The sequence below is a fragment of the Leguminivora glycinivorella genome, chromosome 19 (genome assembly GCF_023078275.1).
Source record: "Leguminivora glycinivorella isolate SPB_JAAS2020 chromosome 19, LegGlyc_1.1, whole genome shotgun sequence".
Classification (NCBI taxonomy): Eukaryota; Metazoa; Arthropoda; class Insecta; order Lepidoptera; family Tortricidae; genus Leguminivora; species Leguminivora glycinivorella.
The window spans coordinates 12,778,375-12,805,029 of NC_062989.1; the positions used below are offsets into that span (position 1 = coordinate 12,778,375).

Sequence of the window (26,655 nt, forward strand, 5' to 3'; positions counted from 1 at the left end):
GTAGACATAGTCCACCATTCTGGCTTTGGAAGTGACCCTACCTGCGTAGTAAAACATGTGGTTTACAACCTATACTATTTGTTTTCCGTTCTTATAAAAACATAGAACACAAAGGTGTAATATTATTGGCATGTACCGTATTGTAGGTATACGTAGTATGTACAGCTGACATTGCAAAAGGTGTGCCATTTGAGTCACTCAACTCAAAGCAAACACATTTAATTGACATTCAATATATCAATGAAACGTATAATTTACAACTGACAGATAATGATACTGACTCACCAAACGCATAATAATTAAATCGTATGCATATTATGGTTATGAGGAGCTTTATTGCACTTAAATGCAGCATTTTGAATGATGAAATGCATACGTTGCATCGGGTGGCACATACCAACTTAAAGGTTTTTTTTTTCTTATTTGGATTGCCAGATGGTAAGAGATTTCTGCAACACTAGAGGGGTTGTAGAAGTGTGCTTCTTTCTTTAATAAAATGGGTTAGTACCAAAAGTCTTCTCTTCAGTGTCAGTTTACAGTAATTTCAAAGTAATTTCTATACAAAGCAAACACAATTGTCTTAACTACTTTGAAAACGTATTATACGTATAAATTTAGTGAACACGTCCCAAGTATGACAATGTACTTCAGAAAGATCTATGCCTTTAAAGACTTTAACCCCCTTTTAACGCAAGATAAAGAGTGAAGATATGCCTCGGTTGTCTCTCGCTTAGGGCATAAAGATAACTGAACTTGTAAAAATGGACTTCGCGACTAAACAGTAAACACTAGACCACTAGCCATCAGACCTGTAGCGTAGGTCTCATAAAAGCTGTCTCATTTGAACTGGCTCGTAAAAAACATAGCTTTCTATAATCTGATGTAAATCTGGAATACACAACCCGCATAAAAGCACCGGCCATCAGATAACCATCACTGCGACACTAGAATAAGTAGCGACTTTCGCCTAATCGAGGAACATCGGACAACCTCGGATTTCACAAATTCTGAAGACAAATACTTGACTTTATATGCTCCCCAATAAAGTTCATTAAAAATAATTTTCACCTAGATAAGGCTTTGTGGAAGTTATCTGTGGTAATATGTAGTCAAAATTGCAGCCATCAATCCTTGGACGGACATGGGACAGTTAAAACAAGAACACTAAGAGATAATTAATCACGCGAGAGCAATTAAGAGACACGAAATAACTTGGAAAGTCCATTTATTGTGTGGCACACATGTGACTATATTTGAAAGTTTTTAGTTCCAAAAGTTATCCTAATGGCCAAAAAAAAAAAAGAAATAAGAACACTCCAAGCACATACAATCAAAACATAGGTTCAGGGCCGGATTAAGGGTAGAGCGAGTGGAGCGGCCGCTCTAGGCGCCACATGGTAAAGGGGCGCCAAAATCGAGAATGTAGAAAATTCATACAAAAAATATGCGTTGCGTGGGGGCGCACATATCACAAAATGGCTAGAAGAGTCGAAAATGAATCCACCTATTGAAAATCTAGATTTGTAATTCAGATTAAGTGGAAAGTTGCACCACATTGCCATTCATAAGGGCGCTGTTGCTAGGGCGCCGTAAAAGGAGGATTCTAGCCCTTGACGAACCACATTGTTGTGCGGGGAACGGCAAAGTTACGTCGCTATCCAAATGCAAAAATATGAGTCTACCCGATAGTCTAAAGCGGAGTTCCTTATAAAGCCAAAGGCGCAAAACGTCTCAGAGAGGCGCAATTTTGTGAGTCACAGCAGATGGTGAGCGAACTTCAAAGCACTCAGATCACTTAGTGGCAAAATACCGAAATGGGCATCCTGACGGTGACGATTGAGTCCGCAGTTAATCTCTTAATTAACTCTTAGTATTATAAAAATAATAGTGATGGCGAAATATAAGGCCTAAAAGTATGTTCCCGAACATATTAGGCGCCCTGTGAAGTCAAAATGCCCCAAAATATGTCAAAGACCGCAGCTCTGCAGACGATGAAAGCTTGAAAGGTCGCGGATTCCCCGCTGGCGGGTTGTCTTAATAAATCAGGTCAATAGGAAAAAAATTCGCGCTCGCTTCGCTCGCGCTTATAATTCATAATTTTCTTCTTTTTTAGTTAGGACAAATTCCGAATCTGCTTTCCTGACTTGGCCACTATAGTGCTCCATTTTGTTTGTTATTTTATGAACATGATATTCACGTTCAGCCACACGTAACTATACTAGGGAGAGTAGGGACTTAGGGAGCGACTACGAAAGTTCAACCTGTTCAACCATTTGTCCCTTTAAGGTCCCTTTCGTACTCTGTATGATGAAATCCATAAATTCTGTATTGCGTTAATCTTCAAATTACGGCATCATCATCCTCCTTACGTTATCCCGGCATTTGCCACGGCTCATGGAAGCCTGGGGTCCGCATTGACAACTAATCCCAAGATTTGGCGTAGGCACTAGTTTTATACGAAAGCGACTGCCATCTGATCTGACCTTCCAACCCGAAGGGTAACTAGGCCTTATTGGAATTAGTCCGGTTTCGGCTATTTTGGAAACCTCGTCTGGGTAATTAATGATTGGTGTGTTAAGGTTTACTTACGGTTTTATGCAAAGCTTACTTTTTAGAAGTAATATTTATTACCATTTATCAATTTCAATCACAAGAGTCAAGATTGTGTAGTCTTCTATTGCTGAAAAAGGCGGTGTAAAGAATGTTTGACAACCCCTCGGTGGGCCGTTGGCCGTTGTCGGACGGAATCGAACTAGCGTCTTCAGCATAGGATTTCCCTACGTACTTATATCAATATTTTCTACTTTATTGCTAACACTTTTTCTATTGGCTTTTGCTGTTTCTATGTCATATGATGTACGGGCTGCTAACGCTCTAGTGGCTACTAGACACATTTCTTCCCTAGTAGAACTTCGGTTCGATTTGGCTCTTCAATTTTCTTAATGGAATTCGAACTATACAGTATTGACTGTCAATCGTCTCACATTACACAGTTTCTAATAACTCAATAGCAATCGGCATCAAGCTAATGCCGTTTTACGAATCACAAATCAATCACGCTATCCGGCAGCGTGTGAAAGTCGATCAGTCAAATAGCGCGAATTTACTGGACCAAACAATGGTTTTGCAACTGAAATTATTTTTCTCTCCCTCTTATTTAAGTATATTTCATTCAACTCTCATATTAAATTTGTATTGACAATATAAAACACTTATAACGGGCGAACATAAGTACAATCCCTCTTTCAAGACAACCTTTGGGCAAAGCAAAGTTGGACTTACTTAATATGGGAAAGGAAAAATAAACCCTTTTAAAAATCTCTTCAGAATTTCAATCCAGCTTTTGCGGTCTAAAAGTTTTGGAAGAGTTTGCAAATCTGGATAACTTCGCATATTTATACATTGTCACGTTTTAAAGTTTTCTTAATCTACAAAATTCTCCTGAAATTAGTGGGCATTTGTAAGATTCCGCAATTTCCACAAGTTAGTAGTATTTGAACATTGAAGTAAACACCGAAACAATACCATTCGAAGATAGACAACGTCGTGGAGCCACACGTCAATGTCACGTTGCGAAAGTGAACTACGCAGAAAGCAAATTCGACTAGTTTCAATGACGATTTGTCACATGAATATAATACCATGTAGCCATTTTACATTTTAGACCTGGGGGCCGATTTTTGAGTCTCACGCGTTCGAATTCAGAAAACTGTCACTGAAAATAATAAGCAAGTCACCGTTTTCAACCGGTATTTTAGTCACAAAATCCCGTATGCGAGATTCAAAAATCGCCCCCCCCCCCGTTTAATATTTTCCAATGATTTGATTTAAAAAGCATGTGTAGTAAATGAGGGACAACGTCATAAGGTCATAATCATGTACAACCCTGGTACGCGACCGGCATAGTTGTTTAAATTCATTTTTCAGATTGACAATCAAGTTGAAGCGGAACCACTGACGCGATGCAGTCACAAAGTGCGGCGATATCATGAGCTGTCTAAAAATAAAGAGGAATCGTGTCTCCAGTCGAAGACAAGGAAACCGAAGACAAATCGCAGCATATTAACAACGCGTAATGAAGTATTTAAATAGCTTTACACCATTTGAATAACGTTTTGTCCGATTGTTCTGCGTTTGCAAATCGAGAGAACCCACGCAAGTTGGCTTGCAAGCTAAAGCTGACAACACACCTGAAACAGTGTCCAAGACGGTACTGGTACTGAGAAAATTCGGGACATTATACATTCATTCCGTACGTAAAATTTCACGTCTTTGCGGCCAGAGTAAAGATACCTTTGCCTGTGGAGACAAGAAAGACGAGAGAGGGTACCAATATCTAAATAAGGATGTTGGTAGTAATAATTACTCAGCCAGCGCTAAATTATTTAGCGTGAATAATTTGGCCCATAGTTGCCTTTTCACGGATGCGATGAGGAGATGACAGAAGAAAAGTGGGACTCAACGAATAGAATTAGGAATCTTGTTCGCTTCGCTGAATTACAAGAAACAGCAAATGGTCAATTATATATACATAGGTAGACTTAGGTAAGTTGAAACAATTCTCCCATGCGAAGTACTAAAATTAACTGTTACTGTAACAATTGGCTTCTCAATCGCTTATAATTTGATCGACATGAAAACAATCGATGCACTCCTTGCATTACCATGTGCCTACAGCCTTACTGCGATGGTTCTCGATCTATCCATTACCATATTCATGCCGCTCATCGGATTCTTGTCAGCCACAAATCAACCTCATCTGCATTCAAGTGCCGCATGCCGCCTAGACACCTCTCAAGATATTTTATAATGTGTTCAGATTCTGTCATTCATATGTTATAATGCCAGGAACGAAGAATTCATATTCTGGGGGGAGGGAGCAATCTGACCATTACAGCTGCATTACTGTAGCGTCATTAGCATTACAAAACTTACTTGGGTGTTGTTATTGTCAATTTCTTTTATAAAACGATTGGACTCGACACACACTAGGTAAAAACAGACAGACGAAATTTTTTGTTCTAACCGAAAATCTTCTCGTAAAACAGTTTGCTTACAAATGAATTTGCTTTTAGCCTAAGGAATACTGTCTTATTCAAATTGGTTGGATAGGCGCAGTGTCCGAATTACAAATTTCACTTTAATTAAGCATTAAATATTACAATAAACCTGTCATTAAGGCTGTAACATAACTAGCAAGATCAAGCAGCTCGTTAACAATAAAAGAGATACGCCCGATATAGCTACTTAACAAGCTCAAGATAGTAAATCTAACATACAAATTGTACAAAGGTCTCACGATGAAAACCGTAACGACGCCGAGATCACGCGCCGCCTATAGTCGCCTCAAATACATTGGAGCTCCCGAGGTGCTCATAAACATCTACACACGCCTCTATTCTCAAGGCATTAGATATTTTTGAGCATCTGGAGTGCTCAAATGTATCTGATGGCGATAGCAGTAGCCAGCGGCGCGAGGTTACCCCATACGGGCGCCGGAGTTACGTGCGATATGATTGAAATGCTGTTCGTGATCCTAGGAAAACGAAAGTTTGATTCAGATAAGGGTAATGAATAACCAGTTACGAGGGAAAAGGTGCATCGGCAATTGTTTACTTTTTAGGGCCTAACCTAGTAATTTTATGCTAGTAAACTGATCCGATAACACTTTCAATGCGGAAGATAATTTTGTAAGATCTTCAGGGATAATATCGGTACGTAAGATTTTCAGAGTTATTTGCGATAAGTTTGCATAACTTTTGTAGTGTTCGCTTGAGGATATTATATTAGGATATTAGGTCATACATTGGCAAGCACTTTCCAATCCTTAAAGAGATTTAAAATCTCAAAGCAAATAAAGGCAGGTCACCTTGTACAGCAAAAGATAAGATTAAATACGCGCAAACACCATGAACATTGAGAGCAGCCTAGTTGTATTATGAAGTATGCTTTACAAACAAGAGGCTAACAGAATGCATTATCGAGAGGCCGCCTCCGCAGACATAATAGCATTCAGATTCGTGCGCTCTGCATCGATAAGGGGGCGGTGCAGTGATCAGCCGCTGCCAAATAAGACGAGTGAGATATCAAAGTGCAGGCGCTGCCGGCGGGTGATTGACGTAAATACTTGCAACAAACTTACCCTAACTGATAGACCTTCTGTAGATGAGATAAGGGATAGAAATGGCCAGTAAATTGTGTCCATGGTACTTACCGAGAACGCAGGCTGGGGCTGGGAAGAGAGCTCGCTCCACGGCCGCAGGAGCGCGCGCTCCGTGTCGGCCCCGACGGCGGCGAAGCTCACCCCGAATTTTCTCCACAGCGAAAGTTCATAGAGCCTCTTCCAAGGAATTCCATCATTCTTCACTGTCTTCTTCTTGATGCTGCCGCGCAGAGAGGGCTGGCGCACAAAAGGCTCTGCTGGAATACTATTCTTGCTTGCACCGCGCCATGGAGGTTTAGTGCCGTTGACAGCATTTTTGCCGTTCACGACTGCAGCTGGTGAATTTTTCCGCTGTATTCCAATCTTGTTTTGAGTTGGAGTTTTTCGCTTCTCGTCAAACAGCACAGCATTGGCCAAATCTTCATCATTATTCGAGCCATCGGATTTAACTTCATCGATAGTCACAACGGTAGTCTTCCTTTCTCTGTAGCTTCCGCGTAATGGTGTCCTACAGAAAGGTTTACTCTTATCACCGTCGACTTCATCGTGCAGTGAGGAAATAACACTATCATCAGCGTATCTCATGCGAGCGGTTTTCATCAGCGACGCCTTCGTGTTCTGAGAAAATAGGCGTTCACAAGGATCAGTAATCTTTGAATCCATACGATTCTTTAATGCATTTTCAGAGTCGGTGTCGCTGTGACCTTCGTAAGAGCTGGTGCTGTTGCTGAACGACTTCGTGTACGAGCCGTCATGATTTTTGATTGAATTTAGATTTTTGTCATCTTGTATTTCGATGATGCATTCGGTGCGGAAGGATTTTCTGGATTGGAGGCTGGTGTTTGAGTCAGATTTGGCGAGCGGGTTGTGCTTGTGATCGGCGCATCCCAGAGCGTGCGCCTTGCCGGTGCAGTGCTTGTGAATCTTCGCGAGAGCGGCTAAAGTTTTATTACCGCTGGGGGAGACCTCGTCTCCGCCCCGTAGCGATTGCTCAAACGATCCTTGGACGTGGAACATTCTTCATGCTTAATATACCGCTGTTGTATTCTCACGCGGCCGGCCCGCTTCGTTTGGCATTTTCTGGGGTCAGAGTTGAAACTGTATTGATCGGATCATAGCGAATGTCACTTGAATGAGAGCATTTACTAAAGTTACGGTGCAGATAGACGATATAAATCGTGAGATTACAGTGAACGTGGATCGATCATTTTGTTAGTAAGCAGTTTGTTTTATAAAATAGCGGAATAAAGGTTCGACTAAAACGGGTCTTGACATTCGTTTTACCACTAAAGCAGCGCCAGTATGGCCATTAAGTTGTTGATAAATAGTTATTTATTCATTCCTATTGTTTAGGCGATAACGCCATTCAGAATCAATAAAGCTATATTCCCGTTTAGGCAGTCAACTTGACGTATCTTTCAAGATACGACATACAAAGTGTAGATTAATCAATGGCATCAAAGGTATCGATGTAGAGACAAGGAGCGTAGGCGTGACTTCGGCATAATAACGGTCGAGGCAGCCACCGATGGCGTATTCCCATTGCATGTGCGAACGCATTCGAGTCGAATTGTCTAGGACCTACTGTTACTTGGCCTTTTAACTATGCAGATACAGAGGTATCCTCTAAACTAGTTATACTGGATTATAAGATCTCTTGACGCCTGTACCAGAGAAGGGGAACGGGAATGCCTCCACAGGTCACGCCAAGCGTGGTGTTTCTGCACGCGCTCACTTCTGTCCGACACGTCCAACTGAATTGGCCCTACCTTACTCAATTTTAAAGACATCAGCCATTATAAAGTCTCTCAGAAGTTACAACAGTAGTAAGTCTTAAGTCTTATGACACTATAAAGCTCCTATATTATAAAGCTGGTTAGTTGATCTATACATTCCGGGACATACTGTCGCAATAAATAAACAAAACGTACTGTTTTGTTATAAATAAGATATATTAGCAATCTGCGCGAGCTGTATGAACAGCTGGGAAACGAGTCTTTCCAACATGGAATTAGTTTAAGAATGTGTTTCGAAACTTTCTAAGACTGTTTTATTTCAGTTAGTTAAGATAATATCAATGCTATTAAATGTAATTCAAGTCAGAATTTGAATAATATAAAATTAGAGCCTACAGCAAAAAACTTACGACAGGTAATTATTTACACTAAGAATACTCAATAGAGCAATAGCTTCATGATTTACATGTGCTATTTGCAATAAAAAGCATTCCTATGTAGGAGATAAAACTTCGGTTTTACCAAATGCCATTATTGTTTTACGCGTGTTATAGTTGTCTTCTAACGACAAGAATTTTGCTCACAAATAGGTCATTTTTTAGTACCTCAGTCCCGAAACTTAAATATTTTATTATATCTAATAAATATATTATTAAATCTACCATGGTTAACCGCGATATGTGCTGCAGCCTGCATGTATTTCTGTATAAAAGCTCCTTGTGCGATAAGCTAACCTACACTCTACAGGTCTAAAACTACAGGATATACTACAGGATGTATGTTGTATAAAATACGGTAGCTCGTACCAATAATAACCTGGCCCAGCAATTCATCAACGCTTGCAAAGCCAGCAATGAAAGGAAAAGCGGCGCAGTAGGTGTTCCGACATCGATAAATATTCATTATGTAATTGTGCACGTCGGATTAGATGACTAATCCTGCCCACGGAGATCGAAAGTGACAACGGCAAAAAATTTGATGCCAAGATATTCGTACATTCGCCATATACACCGTGGGCCTGAGTAACCTGAAAGGTTTTAACAGTGTATTCCTGACCACATTTAGAGACTATGTCATATAAACTGTTCTGGGTATTGCCTAATTTCAGAGTTATTGTTATTACCAATTGAAAAAAAATATGTTCTTATTGTTACTCAGTCTCAGTACAAAAGGCTTTTTTGGCGGCGTTGATGCCGTTATGGAAAATAGTCTCATTATCCTCATTGATAGATGTAAAATCATGAGAAGTAAAACCTTTCAAAAATGAGGTTTTTAGAAAAAAAAAACGTTAAAACAAATTTTAAATGTCAGTTTTTTGAATAACTTTTATCTTTTATGTGAAAATATGTACATTCAAAGATGTTTTTGTCCGAAAATTACAAAAGTCATATAATTTTTTTCTTTGTTTTTACATAAAAAATGCGTGGTTAAAATCTTTCGGTGGTTATTCAGGCCCACGGTGTATATTGGAGCGGGTAAAAGCTCAGAAATCTCGGAAGACGAACTTTAACTCTTTGGTAATAGAGGCGTGTTCCGATATTTGTGAGCACTTTGCCCGCTCTGATATATCAGATGAGGACTATAACTATTAACCTATTGTCGCTGAAGTTGGATCGTTATACTTAGTATGCAAAAGATGCGAAATTGAACGGCGTAAAGCCAAAACGGATTTGCAAGGTATTTGCGATTTGCACGATTGCCTATCTAGTGACAGAGTTTGTACAGGGTATGGTTAATGAGACATAAAGTTATAGAGATTTAGGTGTTAGGTGGTATGTAATTAATCTTTCGTGTAAAATACTCTACAATATGGGAAGTGAACCACGATTTTGTTACGATATACATATAATGTACCTATCATTAGTGAAGCATATGCCACAGAAATAACATTATAAGTACCTATGATGAATGCAATAAAGTTATCGAGAATTTGATTCAGTAGGTACATCTTGTTTTTAAAGCAAACTCCAGCCAAAACCGGGAAGAAAGAATTTCAAAGAAGACTTTATATATTTGTCTGAAAGTGAAATACAAGAAGTAGCAGTACTGACCGTACATAAGCCCTTATAATATGAAACCTCGTTATCTAGTACACCTCCTGTTAATTCAGTTATCGCTGCGCACACAGCGCTATCTGCTCTCACCACGTGGGAATGGGGCCCTACACTGTCACCTTCCACCAACTTCAACAAGACGTGCTACTTGAGAGTTTTGATTTGATGGAGATACATCATTCGCTTGCCCTTATCCCAATTACTTGGAGTCGCCGCAGCATGTCTTTTTCTTCCACCTCTGTATCGGACGTCATCTCATCATTCACTTGCATTCCTTCCATATCATCTCTCACACAGTCCATGCACCTTTTCTTCAGCTTTCCTCTTCCGCATCCTCCTTCCACGTTCATCCGTAATACTTGTCTTATAACATGAACATGACTTTCATCCCTCGTCATCAAAATAATAAAAAACCATATAGAAATATAGATATTACCTATTTATTAGTATTTATTACCACCACTGATTTTTAATAAAAAGTGTTTGTGATACTCATGTTCCATTTTATTTATATCCTTTGGCAACTATGCTGTGTGTAGGTTTTAAGTATATTTTGTGCAGTGCAATTTTAGAAAATTATTTGCAACTTTGACTCTTATATTACCACTATTATGTACATACTTGTATTTAAAATTGGTCTTCCTCATTATGTATCTTCAAATTATAGCGCGGGGCGTGCTTTCCTGAATTCATTACTTTTATTTTTTAATGTTCCGGAAAATAAGCTAGTGAAATTTCCAAGCAATAAATATTTGCCCAGTGATTTCACTATTGTATCATTCGCAGAAACAGCCGGTCATTAGAAAGGACATCTTAAATATATTCAACCAACTCGATCCTAATTACGAACAGTCTCGATAAACGAGAAAGAGATTAGAGATCTCGAAATCGGTAATTCACGGTACAACAAAATGCACTTAGAGAAATACGATAGACGAGACATCGTGTGTAAATATGCCTTGCAGTGATGTTAGCAATCTATACAGCACACAGATTTATACAACAGGTAAGTAGGAGAAGAGTTTGAAGATTTTCAATCATAATCTGCTTGACCGCAATGTCATTTGATATTTGCCAGTCGCTTTTCGGTGAAGCAAAACATCGTGAGGAAACCGGACTAATCCCAGGCCCCGTAGCCGAATGGCATTTCTGCGACGCAAAACGAAAACGAAACGCTGCAGAAATGTAGTCTGGCTCTATCGTGCCAATACCCAAGAGCGATAGAGATAGATAGCTACGAAAGAGAAACGCAAGGAGGATGTTGAATCTGCTTAACCTTATCCCGTCTATTTGAGCTCGATCGACGCATGTTTTTTTTCAAAAATACTGTTTTTCTTTTTTATATTAAGCAACATTTCAGGCACTGTCATATCACTCGCATTATGTCATATCTTGTGTCACTCAGTCTATCTATCTTTTTTCTACCTTAAAAAAAACTAGGTACAAAAACCATTTCCTCCTTCTGATCACAATTTTGAAAATGTTTCAAGGATAGTCCACTATAAGTGTGGAGTGCAGGACTGCGCTCGTTGACCGGCGTAGAAGCTTGTAGACGCGCTGACAGGAACCTCGTACCAATTACCATGCTACCAATACCAAGGCTACCAGGGTTACCAGGGCTACCAGGGTTAGTAAGGTAAAGACATGTTAAGATGTTATGCTCGTGAGCGTAGTGAGCGGAATGAGGGAGCGGAGGCGGCGTGGGTGCTTATGTAACAGCGCGCCCCTCCATGCCGTGTAGCTCCGCCCCTTTCACTTCGCGCGCTACACATCGCGAATGTATTTATTAATTCAAATAACCAATCATGATACAGTGTTAGTTTTTATGATTAACTTATTCTATATTATTAAAATTAGTTGCATGCCCAAAAAGACATTACAACAGACACAAAAATACAACACCTAAGCAAAAATATAACACGAAGTAAACACAGACAAAATGAAACATACGAAACCTATTTCTATATACAACTACCTTAACCTATTCGCGACAATCTCCCCCACGTGTGCTAACACCGACATCATGGGAGCGTAGGTGAAGGTGTCTGGAAGCTGAGCGGCGAACATCAACGGTGGACGGGTGTACCATGGCTACTCTTATGTGGTCTTCTGGACCGTGAAAGAGTGATGCGTTTTCGCTTCTAGACCATGTACCGTATGGCACCGATCCGCTACGAAGAATTGCTTCGTCGCTGTCATGAGGTTTCTGGGTGTCTTCGTGCTTAGCTATCGCGGTGCAATAAGAGATATTCGTTCGAGGCCTTTCTAATGGTAAGTCGACGATCGGGACCGTGAGGTTGGTTCCGTCGTTAGTTCGACACCATCGGCACTTAAGAGTTCGATAACGAATAGCACCGCGCAGAGCGACTATGTGAAATTTGTGTTTCAACTCGTTAAGTAGTGACGAGTGATTGCCGTCACACAGAGCGTGAAAATGACGAATCAGCAGCCGGGTGAAGTCTTCGCTGGCGTGCAGAACGGGTACTCTTCGGCTTCCGTCGTTCGACACGATGACTCCATATTCATCCAGTTCCGCTGTGATTCTTGACAAAGGAGAGTTCTTTGATGGCGCTCGCCCAGCTTCCAGGGACTTCATCTCTTCCGGAAAGGCGGCTAGTTGGCTCCGTCTGATTAGCGATATCTCTGCTAAAATCAGATTTCCCTTATTCATTTCCGTTTCTGTGTTCTCGTATGGCAATATGGCGTTTTCAACCTCAGCGGCAACCAGAACTTCGGCCGTGGACCTAACTAACTGAGCGAATTCGGAAAAATGCTTTGCCTTCGGTAGGCACTCAAATCCGTTAGTTGGTACGAAAGAGCTTACGGGCTTAGGATCACGCGGTCGCTTATGACCTTTCGCGGCGGTGATGTCGACGGGTGATGCACGCGTCGTCGGCGATCGCGGCTCGCGTTCGTGATCGAGTTCGGGTTCTATTATCCATCGCGTGGTTGACGCAACGCTAGCGGGTTTGTCGCGGTCGAACGAGGTATTGACTGACCGCTCCGTCGGTACTGTCGTGATAGCGGGTACGTCCCTAGGCGTAACCGGAGAGCTCTCGCTCCCCCACGTAAGGGGCGTATATGCACTCTCGCTACTATTCAAAAGCGACAGCACTGAGGGTTCGTTCGGCGCGAAACTAATTGTATTTATGGCGTACGTAGGACTACTAACGTTCGCGGCCGCGACCGCGCTTCTACCGTGTAATAGCCTATGGTGGCGGGCTTCGCATTGACCTTCGCCGCATGCCACGTACCTACACTTAAACGACCTACCGTGCGCGTTTAGGCATAGTATACAAAGCCGTGCTTCCTTTACCAACTCCCATCGCTCAGAAATCGATGCCTCCGTAAACTGAGTGCACGTGCTGGCTAAATGGTTCCCTCTACATATGGGACACGTGTCACGGGACGACATTAACTCTGCGGATTTCTGGCCGAGTTTAGATTCGGAAGACGCGGGTTCCCTACTTTCGCGGCGTTCCGCATGCGCGATAGTGGGAAGACTAATTCGCGGTTTTACTTTGATAACGCTGGTATGCACCACGCGTTTGTCGGGCTCGTTATCTTCCGACTTTGGACTTCGATCGCGGGCAAGTGCGGGGGCGTGAGATCGCGGGAGAGCTTCATTCGATCGCCGAGATTCGCGCGCAGTAACTGCCGCATTTGCTTTCTGTCGTGACCTAATTCCTGCTTGATGAGCGTCGTAATTAAAATCGGACGAATTTGATGACTCCGAACCGGTACTACGATCGCGCGCGGACTCGGGAGCATAATGCCTAGACGGTCTAGACTTGCGCTCTACGAAAACCGTGTCGGCGGCGTTTCGAAGTTTATGCGTCGGCCTTCGGATAATGCGTTTCGCGGCTATGCTAATCTCGTTTAAAAACTCAGAGACCGCGACGAGGTCTGGGGAACTGGGATTAGCACGTCTGTATTTCGACCACTCATATCGCACTATCAAATTTAATTTGTCAACGATTCTATTTACTAATTCCGGCGCGTGTAGATACTTGTCCTGCCCGAGTGATTTTATTGTAGCCACGGCGTTTGCTACGTGCGCTGCGAACGACGCAATGTTACTATTGTCTTCTGCCAAACGTGGCATACGTTTAACACTATGCAATTCGGTTAACACTATTTCGTCCGGATCGCCGAACTGACGCTCTAACGCGTCCATTATCACTCGCGGGTCTTGAACAGTATACATAATCGATTTCACTGCCGTTCGTGCGTCTCCTTTGAGAGCACGCCTAATCCTACTCACGTTGTTTACGTCACTGAACATAGGCGAAGTGTCGTTGAATTCCGCGCGGAAAGCTATCCATTCTGTTACGTTGCCGTCGAAGCTAGGCAACTCAGGAGGTTTGTGGACTATCGGCGCGAAATGACTACCGTACGGTTTAGGACGCTCGGGCTTAACTTCCATTTTGCTAGTCGGCGCGGGAATGACATTCTCGGTTTTCGCGAGCTCCGTATGCCTAGCCTGTCGTTCTACCCAACTCTTGGTGCGCTCGTGAGCAGCCGACGAAACGCTCGCACAGTCAGATTGCGCTTCACATTGCGCAATCTGCAACTTAATCTGTGCGGTTTCGTTCTGCCTCTGAGCAACAACCAAGGCGGCTTTACGAACTTCGAGCTCGGCCATTAGAACTGCTAACTTACTATCCCTTTGCGACGCGGCGCAACTACCTTTCGCGGACGCGGCGCGACTACCTTTCGCGGACGCGGCGCGACTACCTTTCGCGGGCGCGGCGCGGCTTTTACTCGCGATTGGTTGCCCGACCAATGTGCCTTCACGACTCCTAACCGTGTGGTCGAATTCTACGGATTCGCTATCACTGACTATACGCTCTTCGTCTGGGTTGCCGCCGGTGCCTTTGCTCCACGTATTTGTCTCCGCCGAGGTGGTGAGACCCGACGACGGAGTCGGATTTGACGACGCGGGGGCAGCCGTGCCCGGTTTATTGCGGGGACGAAGGTTTCTTCCTGCTTCGGACATCTTTTTCTTCTCGTACTCTTGCTGTCTTCTTTTTAGCACACGCGGGGGTCCCTAACTATCACTGACCTACCTATCGCCTATGTGCGGACGCTACAGAACGCAGCGTCGACACCCCTAAGCGTAGATCCCACGATGCGCCGAATCTCCCGTAATGGCGAGGTGCAATGCCTATTACGTTCGAAAGCGGCGTGATGACGTCACCATGTGACGCATGCAACTAAAGTTGCCAGGATACGTGAGCGGAGGACGAGCCTACAACGCAGCACGATCCGACCAGCAAGCTGGTAAAGGTAAGGTGAGGATACTGAGCCGAGGTGGGACAACCTCAAGGCGTCAGCGCGTACTTGTTTCTTTTTTCTGATCCGGCTCTCGAAGGACCACTATGTGGAGTGCAGGACTGCGCTCGTTGACCGGCGTAGAAGCTTGTAGACGCGCTGACAGGAACCTCGTACCAATTACCATGCTACCAATACCAAGGCTACCAGGGTTACCAGGGCTACCAGGGTTAGTAAGGTAAAGACATGTTAAGATGTTATGCTCGTGAGCGTAGTGAGCGGAATGAGGAGCGGAGGCGGCGTGGGTGCTTATGTAACAGCGCGCCCCTCCATGCCGTGTAGCTCCGCCCCTTTCACTTCGCGCGCTACACATCGCGAATGTATTTATTAATTCAAATAACCAATCATGATACAGTGTTAGTTTTTATGATTAACTTATTCTATATTATTAAAATTAGTTGCATGCCCAAAAAGACATTACAACAGACACAAAAATACAACACATAAGCAAAAATATAACACGAAGTAAACACAGACAAAATGAAACATACGAAACCTATTTCTATATACAACTACCTTAACCTATTCGCGACAATAAGGTTTACCCTTGAATCGCCGACAGACACTTGTTCGAATATTATTTCAAAGACAACGTTTCAATTAACTTCATTTCATCGACAGTTCAATACAATTAATTACGCATAATATTATTTCAATTATGATTTTTTCTAAAATTTTACAATTTGTAAACTGTTTGTTTGGTCACAGTTCTAACCTAACCTAAACCTACTCTAATATAGGATTTAAGCTTTATTTCATAGTTTAATTATGGACGTATGTGATTTTCCACGATAAAATCGACAATTTGAAGTTTCCTAGAATAGAAACATCTTTTTCCCCTCACTAGCTCGGAAACACGTGTTTTGTCCTTTAATACCAGCGGGTAAAAACGCATTTTATCCACTAGCGAGTAAAGTAATTTGACCTTGAATAAAGTCAAATTAACTGCTTTAAATTTGATAAAAGTAGGTGAATCTAGTAATAAAGATGATTTACCACCTGTGGAACTACTGGAAGCAGTGATAAACGCATTTTTTGCGTTGTAGTTTCCTCGCTATAGTGAGGGGAAAAGTTTTGTGTTACACTCGGGTGCAAATGTATTTTACTTCTCGTGTGTTAACACTTTCGAAACCGGGCTCTACGCGGCGCTACGACATTTTCGCTACATACGGGGAAACCCATGTAATCGGCTACGCTTCTACGAGCGGTGTGCCCGACAGTCGGGTTCTTGGTAGCGAAAGTGTTAAAAAACTCGCAAGTTCAGGATTCTATTCTCGAACCACTCGCTTCGCTCGTGGTTCAACTATAGAATCCTTTCACTTGCTCGTTTTTCAATTCCACACTCGGCGTTAAAATACAACTTTGCCCCCTTGTATAACAAATAACTATAAATGAGTAGTACGACAAATGAGAAAGTTTTGTAATAATATGTCGAATAAATGAATTGCGATGGTTTGTAGTTCTGCTATTTAAAGTACTTTGAAACGAATCAGCGATGAAGAAATATTAGTTGAATAGTATTTATAATAACTATGAAAATTTCAAATAAATAGTAGTTGAAATAAAATTACTTGAAACAATTTTACTCGAACTAAACTTTCGATGATTTGTTGTCGATGAAATGATATTCGATGAAAATTGTGTCGGCAAAACAAGGGTACACCCCACTATAATATTGCAATAAAGGAACTGACCTTGGGTAATATAACGATAATAGATATCATTGTACTGGACACAACTATAATACATTATTAATTAATTTAGCTAGGCTAGAACAACAATATCTTATCATATCGCGATATTGTAATTGTTAATTACCTAACTATGGGTGTCGAAACCGGGACAACTTATTTATGGTATACTCTGAGTATATAGAGTGAAAGGTGTTAGTATGGAAATGACGGCTGATAGAGGAATGGAGGAGGAAGATCTGCTGCGCCGACCCCAAATAATGGGAAGAGGACAAGAGAATGATGATGATGACTCGTACAGTATAGATTTAAAGAGCTGAATACTTTGCAGCGGAGGGTTAGTTTACACTTTATAGTATTAATACGGCCGTATTCGGGTTTTATATAAATACCTATTGAAAAACCAGCTGACCCGGTGAACTTCGTATCACCTACAACATCTATTAATACAAAAATTGTATTGAAAAATAGTATGAAACGCTACTGACCTAAACGTTAAATATTTACGTAGGTATACTTAGAGGATCTGAAACGGCACAGACGACAATTTCGATTGATTCTGGTTCATGGAAATTTTCGAGGGTGAAAAATCTATCTAGCTATTAAGTAATAAATAGGTCTTGCGGTCCTCCAGATAGTCCAGATATTAGGTATTAATTAAGCTTTTAGATCTTGCCTAGTTAGCTCTAGTCACATGACTTTCATCACTTCGCATCATATGCCCCGCCCATACCACTGACCGATCACCAAATTGCGAATATTTCGTACTGTAGTTCGCACGAGCGCTGCGCACGCGTTGGTCAACGCTTCATGCAAATTCGTCGGCGACACAGATAGCCAGCGTGCGATATATTGAAACTGTTGCATAACTGCAGTTTCCATTGTCAGTGACTGCCCGTCAGATTAGATTCATTCTTTAATCCAAGAGCCCTGAAAGGGAAATACTGTACTCGCTTCTTCTAGACAGTCAATTTTGTTAGTTGTTTTTTATTTATAAAATTATTTATATACTTTGCTTAGCTAAAAAAATCTTAGTTAAATTGAATGGTCGGTTTTCAGATTTTCGCGTCAAAGCGATAATAATGTAAAATATTTCTTAAAATCCCCTAAGAGGGCAGACACGATCTGAGGGTGACTCAGCCTCGGGCGGGACTCAACTTTTTTTTTTTAGTATGAATAGGTAGACGTTTGACCACGATCACACCTGATGGTAAGTGATGATGCGGTCTACGGTGGAGCACGCTTACCTATGAGATACGTATTTACTCTAGCTTTAAAGATACCTGGATTGTACTCATGTGGAAACACAGACTCAGGCAGGGCATTCCACTCCTTGGCGGTTCGCAAAATAAATGTTGAAGCGAAACGCTTAGTGCGTATTTTTGGAATACTAACCGTGAAGCGATGCCGCATTATAATTTGTTTTGCAATGATTCCACCTATCTAAGTAAGTCAATATCGTCGGACAGCAGACATGCAAAAGAAGAATCTCACAACTAAGGATGCCGAAGGCCTGGAAAGTGGAAAAGATTGAGTAGGAAAGCGGACCCTGGCGCTAGGCCGGGAAAACGCTAGGTTGAAGAAGAAGAATCTATGTCAATATAAATTGCATTGCAATTAAATTTGAAATTTCGGATATCGTAATATTGAAAACCTAAATTATCGACAGCTTGTAAGCAATGGACCTCCTGTCAAAGGCTAGTCTAGCGACCGCGCGTGACCGATTACTTACCCCGAGCGATTCATCGATAACGTCCTGATTTGATGTGTGCGCTTGCCCATGCGCACACTTACACATAAGTGTATTGGTAAACGAATGAACAGTATATACCTTTTTGAAGGTGTTGGTGTGACGATATTGACGATTGATAAATGAATTGCACTGTAGAACTAGTGGGACAGTTGCAAAACTAATAGATAGTAGTTACTAAGCTTCTTTGTAGTTTTCATTCAAGTTCAGTACTTATTATTTATTAACAGTTTAGTTATGATGATTGATGGGTTTGCACCACGTGGGTTAATATTTAGTTTTAAATAGTAATAAACACACAAAACAAAACAATTCTATCATCATTAAAAAAAAAAAAAAAGATTTTAATCGGATTTAAAAAATAGATGTACATGTATTTATTTAATAACAAAAAAGTACCATATTCAAATCATCGAGCATCAAGGTCAGTCATGTTCGTCTATTTATAGTTACAGTTACATATGTAACATCTAACGAGAAAACAAACGACGATGTGTTATCAGCCTACCACGAATATTATGTAAAACAAATTTTCAAAGTTGAGATAAATAATGACACGCTAGAACACATGACGTGACGTGACGACTAGATAGTCATATTTTGATGAATATTTGCGAGCTTTTTGTCCTAGTTGTCTTTAACACTAGGTCTTAAATTGTTAATTTCATAAATTTTATCAATGAACAATAACATTGTCACCAACTTAATCAAGTTAATTAAAATTTCATTTTTTTTAAGTATCTCCTGCCTGTTTTTATTTTATTCCATGTTATGTTTCACATCGTTGTTTAAGACAGGGCGTTGACCAAACGGCAAAACGCTCGTATTATTTAAAAGCCCTAAAATATCATTCCAAATTCACACATTATAAATTCCTCACCTCACTAAATATCCGATCGACGGCAAAGATCTCATAAAATCCGTTCGGAGTCCAATTCGAATTTACATCGAATTCAATCGTGCTATTTAGTCTTATTTCGCTCGTGAAGAGTTCTATTTCGTTCGTACTTCTTCGCGTACTTATTGGTGCAGGCGAGACACATGATATTAATAACCAAATAACATGTTTTCTGATATAATTGTGATGTTAGTATTCGAATTAGCCTGTGCGAGTCCTTGGCGCAAAACAGGGTGGAATAATTTATGCAACGGCTGCTCGACAATGCCGAGAGATTTTACGCTCATACGATGAATACTAATCAATAGTCATGTTGCTATTCTATTGAATATTAGTTTTTTTGGGTCTATTGATGGTATGCGATGTAATAATAAAGACGCGAGGTAGGTATTCTTGATCAGATAATTTTGTATCTACGATGAAACTAATGTTTATTTCAACTTCACCGTCAACATGGGTTAAAAGCTACCGTTATTATACAAAATAAAGATAAATATTTATTAGGACCCTTAAAATAGTTCTTAAGAACATTACAGTGACCACTGGCTGTAGTTAGTGGTTTAGTATGTAGCCGTAATATTTTATAGCTAATTATATTAAAGTGAACATATACCGCGATATTTATTACGTAACCTGACAAAACTACCTTCATTATCATAATTTTAAATTGTCTATTATTAAACTTTATCAGTTTATCAAAAAGTAATTAAATTCGAGCCTACCGCGATCGGGCGGCGCGCTCACGACTTCTACGAATGAATTATCATTAAATATCGTAAATAATGCAATAACGAAGAAATATCGCCGCTGATTATTGTGAGGATGCATTAAATTAACGACAAGCGTGGGCCTGCGGTTTGTTTACGCCGATACGACACGACCAGAGTCGGGCACGACATGCGGACGACGCCGTGACAACTTGAGGCGTTCAGAGCATCGCCATCAACATTAGATTCACAAGAAAGAAGAACGAGAGACTAAAAACTTTGACTACGGTCATATGACGAGGGCGTCAGTAGGGTCCATTTAGACAGTACGAGAACTCGCATACGAGTTTATTACATTGCGGTATTTGATGCGTGCAAAATTGTATGTAACCTCAACAACCCGCAATGTAACTAAAATCGCATGCGAGTTCGCACGCCGTCTAAATCAGGCCTTAGAGTCATACCGAGCATCGCCAATATCGCCATCATCAGCCTGCAAAACATTACTTTTGTGATACTGAGGACTTCGTCTCAACTATCTAGTTATGACTCCAATAAGTCACATTGGTTTCAATTGTAGTATAATTGTCACGTCTCATAAAATATGGTATGTTAATATTACTAGTTTTTTTTTTCATCTTGGGCGCCATTCCCAAGGTTATTTATTAATTTTTATTATCCTTTTCATAGAAGCCAGTCATGGTATCAACGGGTTTACATCCTAAACCATTTCAATTTAACAGAAACCACAAACCACAATGGGCTGTCTTGTAATGAACTCACTCCAGTAACGACACCACTAATCGCGTCGGCATCGTATAAAATAAAACTTTAAAAACGACCGGGTTAATTAAATACTTGGTGAAATTTTAAATGAAAAGAAACACCGAATGACGGTTCGAAAGCCACTTTTGATTTTAAAATGTCCAAAGTAATTAAGAGGTTGAAATATAGCTTTAATATGAAGTTGTCAACGTTTCCTTATAACTTATAAATTATAATAGTTATACTGTAACCAACACTTTTTTTTATTAACCGACTTCTTTACCGAAAGTAACGAAGGAGGTTATTATTTTAGTGGTACCTCAGAGGTAGGCTGCTAGCCCAGAACTTAAATCTAACCAGAGTCCTTCGCAATCGCGACAGTTGCCTAAACTACTCAACCACCCGAGTCAGCTCCAATGAGGTGATAGACGGCTTGGATCTCTCTGAGGAACATACCTCTATTGTACTTACACATAATAAATATATTATTATAACATATTGCATTTGGAAGTCAGGAGCAGTCTCGGATTTTTATAGCTATACTTAGAATACACGTTCCTTTTCAGGGTATCAGATAATCACTTCCTTTAGCGGAAACTAGTTTTAATATAGCTAACCCTTTGGGTTAATCACCGGTGGCGCTTACCAACGTGGGCAGAGCGAGAAGCTCTTCAATACAACTTACCTTCTCATTAGGATACGATACGAGTAAGTATTGGATGATTACCTTCTCTTTAGGATATGTACCTATATATTTACTTACTATTGGATGAAAGTACTGGTAATTTTGAACCGGTATAAACCTGTGCAAAATGTACTTCATAAGTCTACCGATGAAATATTTTCCACTGACACTGACAGTGTCACCATTAAGCTGAATTTCCGTAGACGAAGATGAAGATGAGCGAAGATTTGCATTGGTCTAATCCAGCTGAGAACAGAACCGATGCTATTGATTGATTCCCTCACTTTTCCTCACATCTCCATAACAATGGATAAATATCCTTATTTGTCCTACTAAAGAAATAAACTCTATTTTGACGACCGGTCTGGCCTAGCGCGTATAGTGACCCTGCCTGCTAAGCCGCGGTCCTGGGTTAGAATCTCGGTAAAGGCATCTATTTAAGTGATGAGCACAGATATTTGTTCCTGAGTCATGGATGTTTTCTGTGTATATAAGTATTTGTATATTACATATATCGTTGTCTGAGTACCCACAACATAAGCCTTCTTGAGCTTACCGTGAGACTCGGTCAATCTGTGTAAGAATGTCCTATAATATTTAATACTTATTAATTTATTTATAATTTATATAAATAAATAAACTCGTATGCAGAGCAAACGACGGACATGACTTAATTCTTCATGCTTTTACTTTTATTTATTCCTCACTCTCCGGGTCGTCTACAACAAAAATAAAAATTTAAACTTTATTTTCATAAATCGCGGCACTCATTACATCTCAAATACTGTTTGTGTTTATACACCCGTCATTTAAATGCTAATCGTCATCGCAACACCTGTTGATTAGCATACACGTATTCATATTTCAAAACGTAGAATTTATATTTCTAATTCTAGTGTTATACGTCCTTTTCTTGGTTGTGGAGTGTGAATAGGACAGACGTAAGACAATGCAACGGATCGATGTACAAGACGGTAATATCGGTAATTCTGACTCGTTATCCTTCACATCGCCCGTGGGGTATGGCAAATGTCAAATGTGTTTACTGTGTTGTGGAAAATCTAAAAGGTACCTACTTAGATGTAACAGTTTGTAAAATGCTACAGCGGTTACACGACCATGAAAATATACCTAACATTACTGTACTTACACAAAAACAATTCATCAAACTTCAGCATTTAATTACATTAATTGAACAAGATGAATTAAAGGTGAAACGTGAATCTCAGTAAAAGTAGAAATAACTAATGGCTTTACGAAGATGCACACAAATATGTAGCACCATTCATGAGACTAGTTTTAGATGAACCAGTAATTCAAGTGATATTTGCATTCGATGATATCTTAGCAGATGCATCACCGCCCAATTATAATAAAGATAATCCTGTATAATTGGATATAGATTACTAAGCTAGGTTGCAACTCTCTTACGAAAACAAGGTATTAAAAAGCCATCATAACAATTTTGATTAAATTATAGTAATACGCAACTCGCGTTCCAATAGATAGAGATGTCCAAATTGCATAAAATCTAGTTACAAAACGAGAATTCAGACTGCGCTAATGAATAAATTAAACAGTGAAGAACTGGCGATAGATGCCACTTTCAAAGCCAATGTTAGTGAACTAAAATAAACATCAAGAAGAGCGGATATCGAAATTGACGTTTTATATGGCACCATCTGAGTTCCGCACGAAAATAGAGACAAAGATCCGGCCGACTAAGCGACATAAATGTAAATATACACTTAAGGAACTGGTGATAAAGTAGTATTTTAGTATTTGATTAAAGAAATTCTTTCACCAATAGAATTTGATTTGTAGATATTTGAAAACTACGAGTAATCAATAGCGATGAATCCAATGGTTACGAGTGCGTCGCACGCATGATTGGTTTTTAGACAGCATCGATGCAATTTAAATCGAGTTATCATAAATTAGCATGAGAGAAAACAAAGCCCCCGCGCCGCCCACGCCTTTCGAGGCGTACAATACTCGAATTTCACAGTTTGGACTACACAATGAGACAACATACGTTTTGCAACATAGTTTCACTAATATTATGCCGAAATTAGCGTGAATTTTTAATTGTACTTCTGAATGATGGTGACAGCGAAAGTGACGCACGGAGAAAAATTCAAAGTCTAGCAAAGAGATGTACAGAAACAACTTATAAATACGACGATATATTTTTACCTGTGTAAAACTACCAGCAAAATCCACTCATGAAATAAAATAATACTTAAACAATTGCAGATTACATGAAGCATACTAAACCTTTAAAGTTAAAAGATACGTGTAGATGAATACGTAAGATTCACTTCATGCTTGAAATAAATAAATGAGCAACTGAATGAGGTCCATTGCATTTCAAATTTAAGATATCTAAAATAGGAACAGAAATAACTGGTGGAACAACATTAAGGAACCAGCTCTAAGCAGGTGCAGTTAATCAGTTGAGACTCGACTAAACTAACAATCCAACATATCAATGCTGTTGTTTTACCATTAGCCCCATTGACCCGAGGGCCAGCAAATACGAAAATTTAAATTTTGTTATCCGTCCATCCTATCGCTCTTGCATATTCCGACGATAGAAGCAGATTTTAGATATACGTTTTTTGCAGTAGGACCTCTAAGTTTTATAGAGAGATATGTAACGGAATTCTTCAACTTAGTTGGGTGACAGGGTTGACATCCTTATATAATTTATCTGCTAAGTATGAGTTATATATTTCTTGACCTTGTGTATGTTTTACTTTTATGGGTTAACAAAGGTTATCTCATTTGAATTTATTAACGACTAATGATTAATTCGATTTATTTCTTTTCTATCAATCACCGTCACATATTATTAGGCACTATCAATGTTTTGACATTTCCTTTTCCATTTGCCCCCGAACACGTATCTATAGGAAGTCATAGTTCAAGTGGGTTTTAAGAAAAGGCTTCCCACCCACATCAATAGTCTATTAAAATAAGCCTTCTGTCCAAAACAAAGGTTATTAATTTCAATGACAAATATTTTAAGTTTTAGTTCCTTTCCGGTAACGTCCGAGTGACATTCGTAGTATTGGCTGGCAGTGGGCGGTGGTCGAGTGCAGTGAAATTTTTGAGCAAACACTTCACTAACTGAATGCATACGTTTGGACGGTTGAACTCGTACCAATACATGTCAATAAGTTTAATATGTACAACCTTTTAAAAGGTGTAGTCAATTATGGACGAAATGAAAAAAAAAATAGATGGGGTTTTTGAAATGAACATGCAGATTTGTGGTTCCCGTAAATTTATGAAATTCTGAAAGTAGGCACGCTTATAATACAGGCAAAACTTGTACAAAATTGTTAAACACGTTGAGTTACATATTGCAGGAACTTCAAAAAGTATAGATTATTTAGTAATTACTTTTAAAAGTATAATTTATTGCCTTCATGCGTAAACATTAATTTAAATAAGCAGTCGACAGTTTTGATGAAGATAACATAATAATCTTAAATACAGCATGCCATATTGGACATTGATCTGATAAACTCCTGTTTTTAACGAAGCCATGTTCCATTAAGCTCAAACTGGCCGAGAAATGACCAGATGACGAGATATAATGAGTTAATTGGTTTATCATGATCACGGTTGACCACATGTGTAAGGTAACTATAATAACTGGACTAATTATTTATTACCAATCGTTCACCTTCGGGAATCTGGTTTACCTAACGTTTACCATTGATGGAACACATATGTCATGTTTACAGGAAAAATGCATGTTGTTGGTTGATTCTTAATTGATTCTTCACGCTTCGCACCAGCAATAATTATTTCAGATTCCGTATGTACCATTTACAGCGGTGGTTGAAAATATTTATTTTATACTTTCAACACAAATTTAGCAGTCATTTATTTTGTTTGTTATTACGAATAGTGTTAAATTGTTGTTTTTATGGAATGGAGGCCTTGATTAACAGTTTTACGATCTCATAGAACAAATCGTCACTACTTTGAAAAAAACTCGAATCCTCTTCTGTCAGTAAAAAAAAACAATGTAGTAACTATGTAGGGGGTGCATACGGAGTTACTTCGTTTCAACATTGAGTAGCAGTGTGAAAACTTAAAACGTAGGTAATTACATTTTTCCAGATCTTTCTGCACAGATCTCTCTGCAGAAAGTACCTAACTTACGAACACTTTAGCGAACATACTGTCAATACTGATAGTGATTCCACTGTATGGCTACTACAAGACAGGCAAAGATTCATAACATAATCCCAGTCCATAACACGAATTCCCATTAGTAACTCAATATCTGCAATTCCAACTAAATTAGGCATTCCCATTAGGGCCCGAGCACAGAAATAGGCCGGCACGAGGCACGAGACGGGCAGGCCGAGTCAGTAAATCCTGTGCCTTTTATAGGAGCACAGTTACGTTCCTGGCGCGCCGGGACGGTATCACTGGACCATTAATTGATGTTTTTGTACGATATAAATACTTGCTTCATTAGGTAGTGCGAACTGTTCTTTGATTTGCAAAAAATATGGAAGTTAGTATTACTCTAGACTCTCAAGACCAACTTACTGATGAACTTAGTTCAATTTAAGAAAAAATGTTCATAAATAAATAAATAATAATAAATATTTTTGATTTATTTAAATATAACTCTTTCAAGCCGAGCGAGCATGACATAAAACATGAAGAAAAATCACCAAAATCGTCTTATGGTTTCATGTGAAATTGCTTATGACTGGTAGGTACTTATCAATGATATGGTTTCCTGCATTTGTTTTCAGTGTATAGTTAAATACCTAAATATAAATAAATTGTTTGAAAACTAAGACACACGTATAGTACTTAGGATTTCTTTTTCTAAATATT

At 39.8% G+C, this 26,655-nt stretch overlaps 1 protein-coding gene across 4 annotated transcripts in view; it reads right to left on the reverse strand.

Moving 5' to 3' along the window:
• Positions 1-26,655, reverse strand: part of LOC125236272 (unconventional myosin-XVIIIa) — a 318,921-nt gene that overhangs the window by 225,795 nt on the left and 66,471 nt on the right. Inside the window, exon 2 of one of the 4 annotated variants that reach the window (XM_048142990.1) lies at positions 6,215-7,261. The exons of 2 other annotated variants lie outside the window; for them this stretch is intronic. In XM_048142990.1, coding sequence (XP_047998947.1) covers positions 6,215-7,180 — 966 coding nt within the window. In that variant the 5' untranslated portion in view covers positions 7,181-7,261. Of the gene's footprint in view, positions 1-6,214; positions 7,291-26,655 lie in introns of all 4 variants that reach the window. One more of the 4 variants, XM_048142989.1, reaches the window with a different exon arrangement.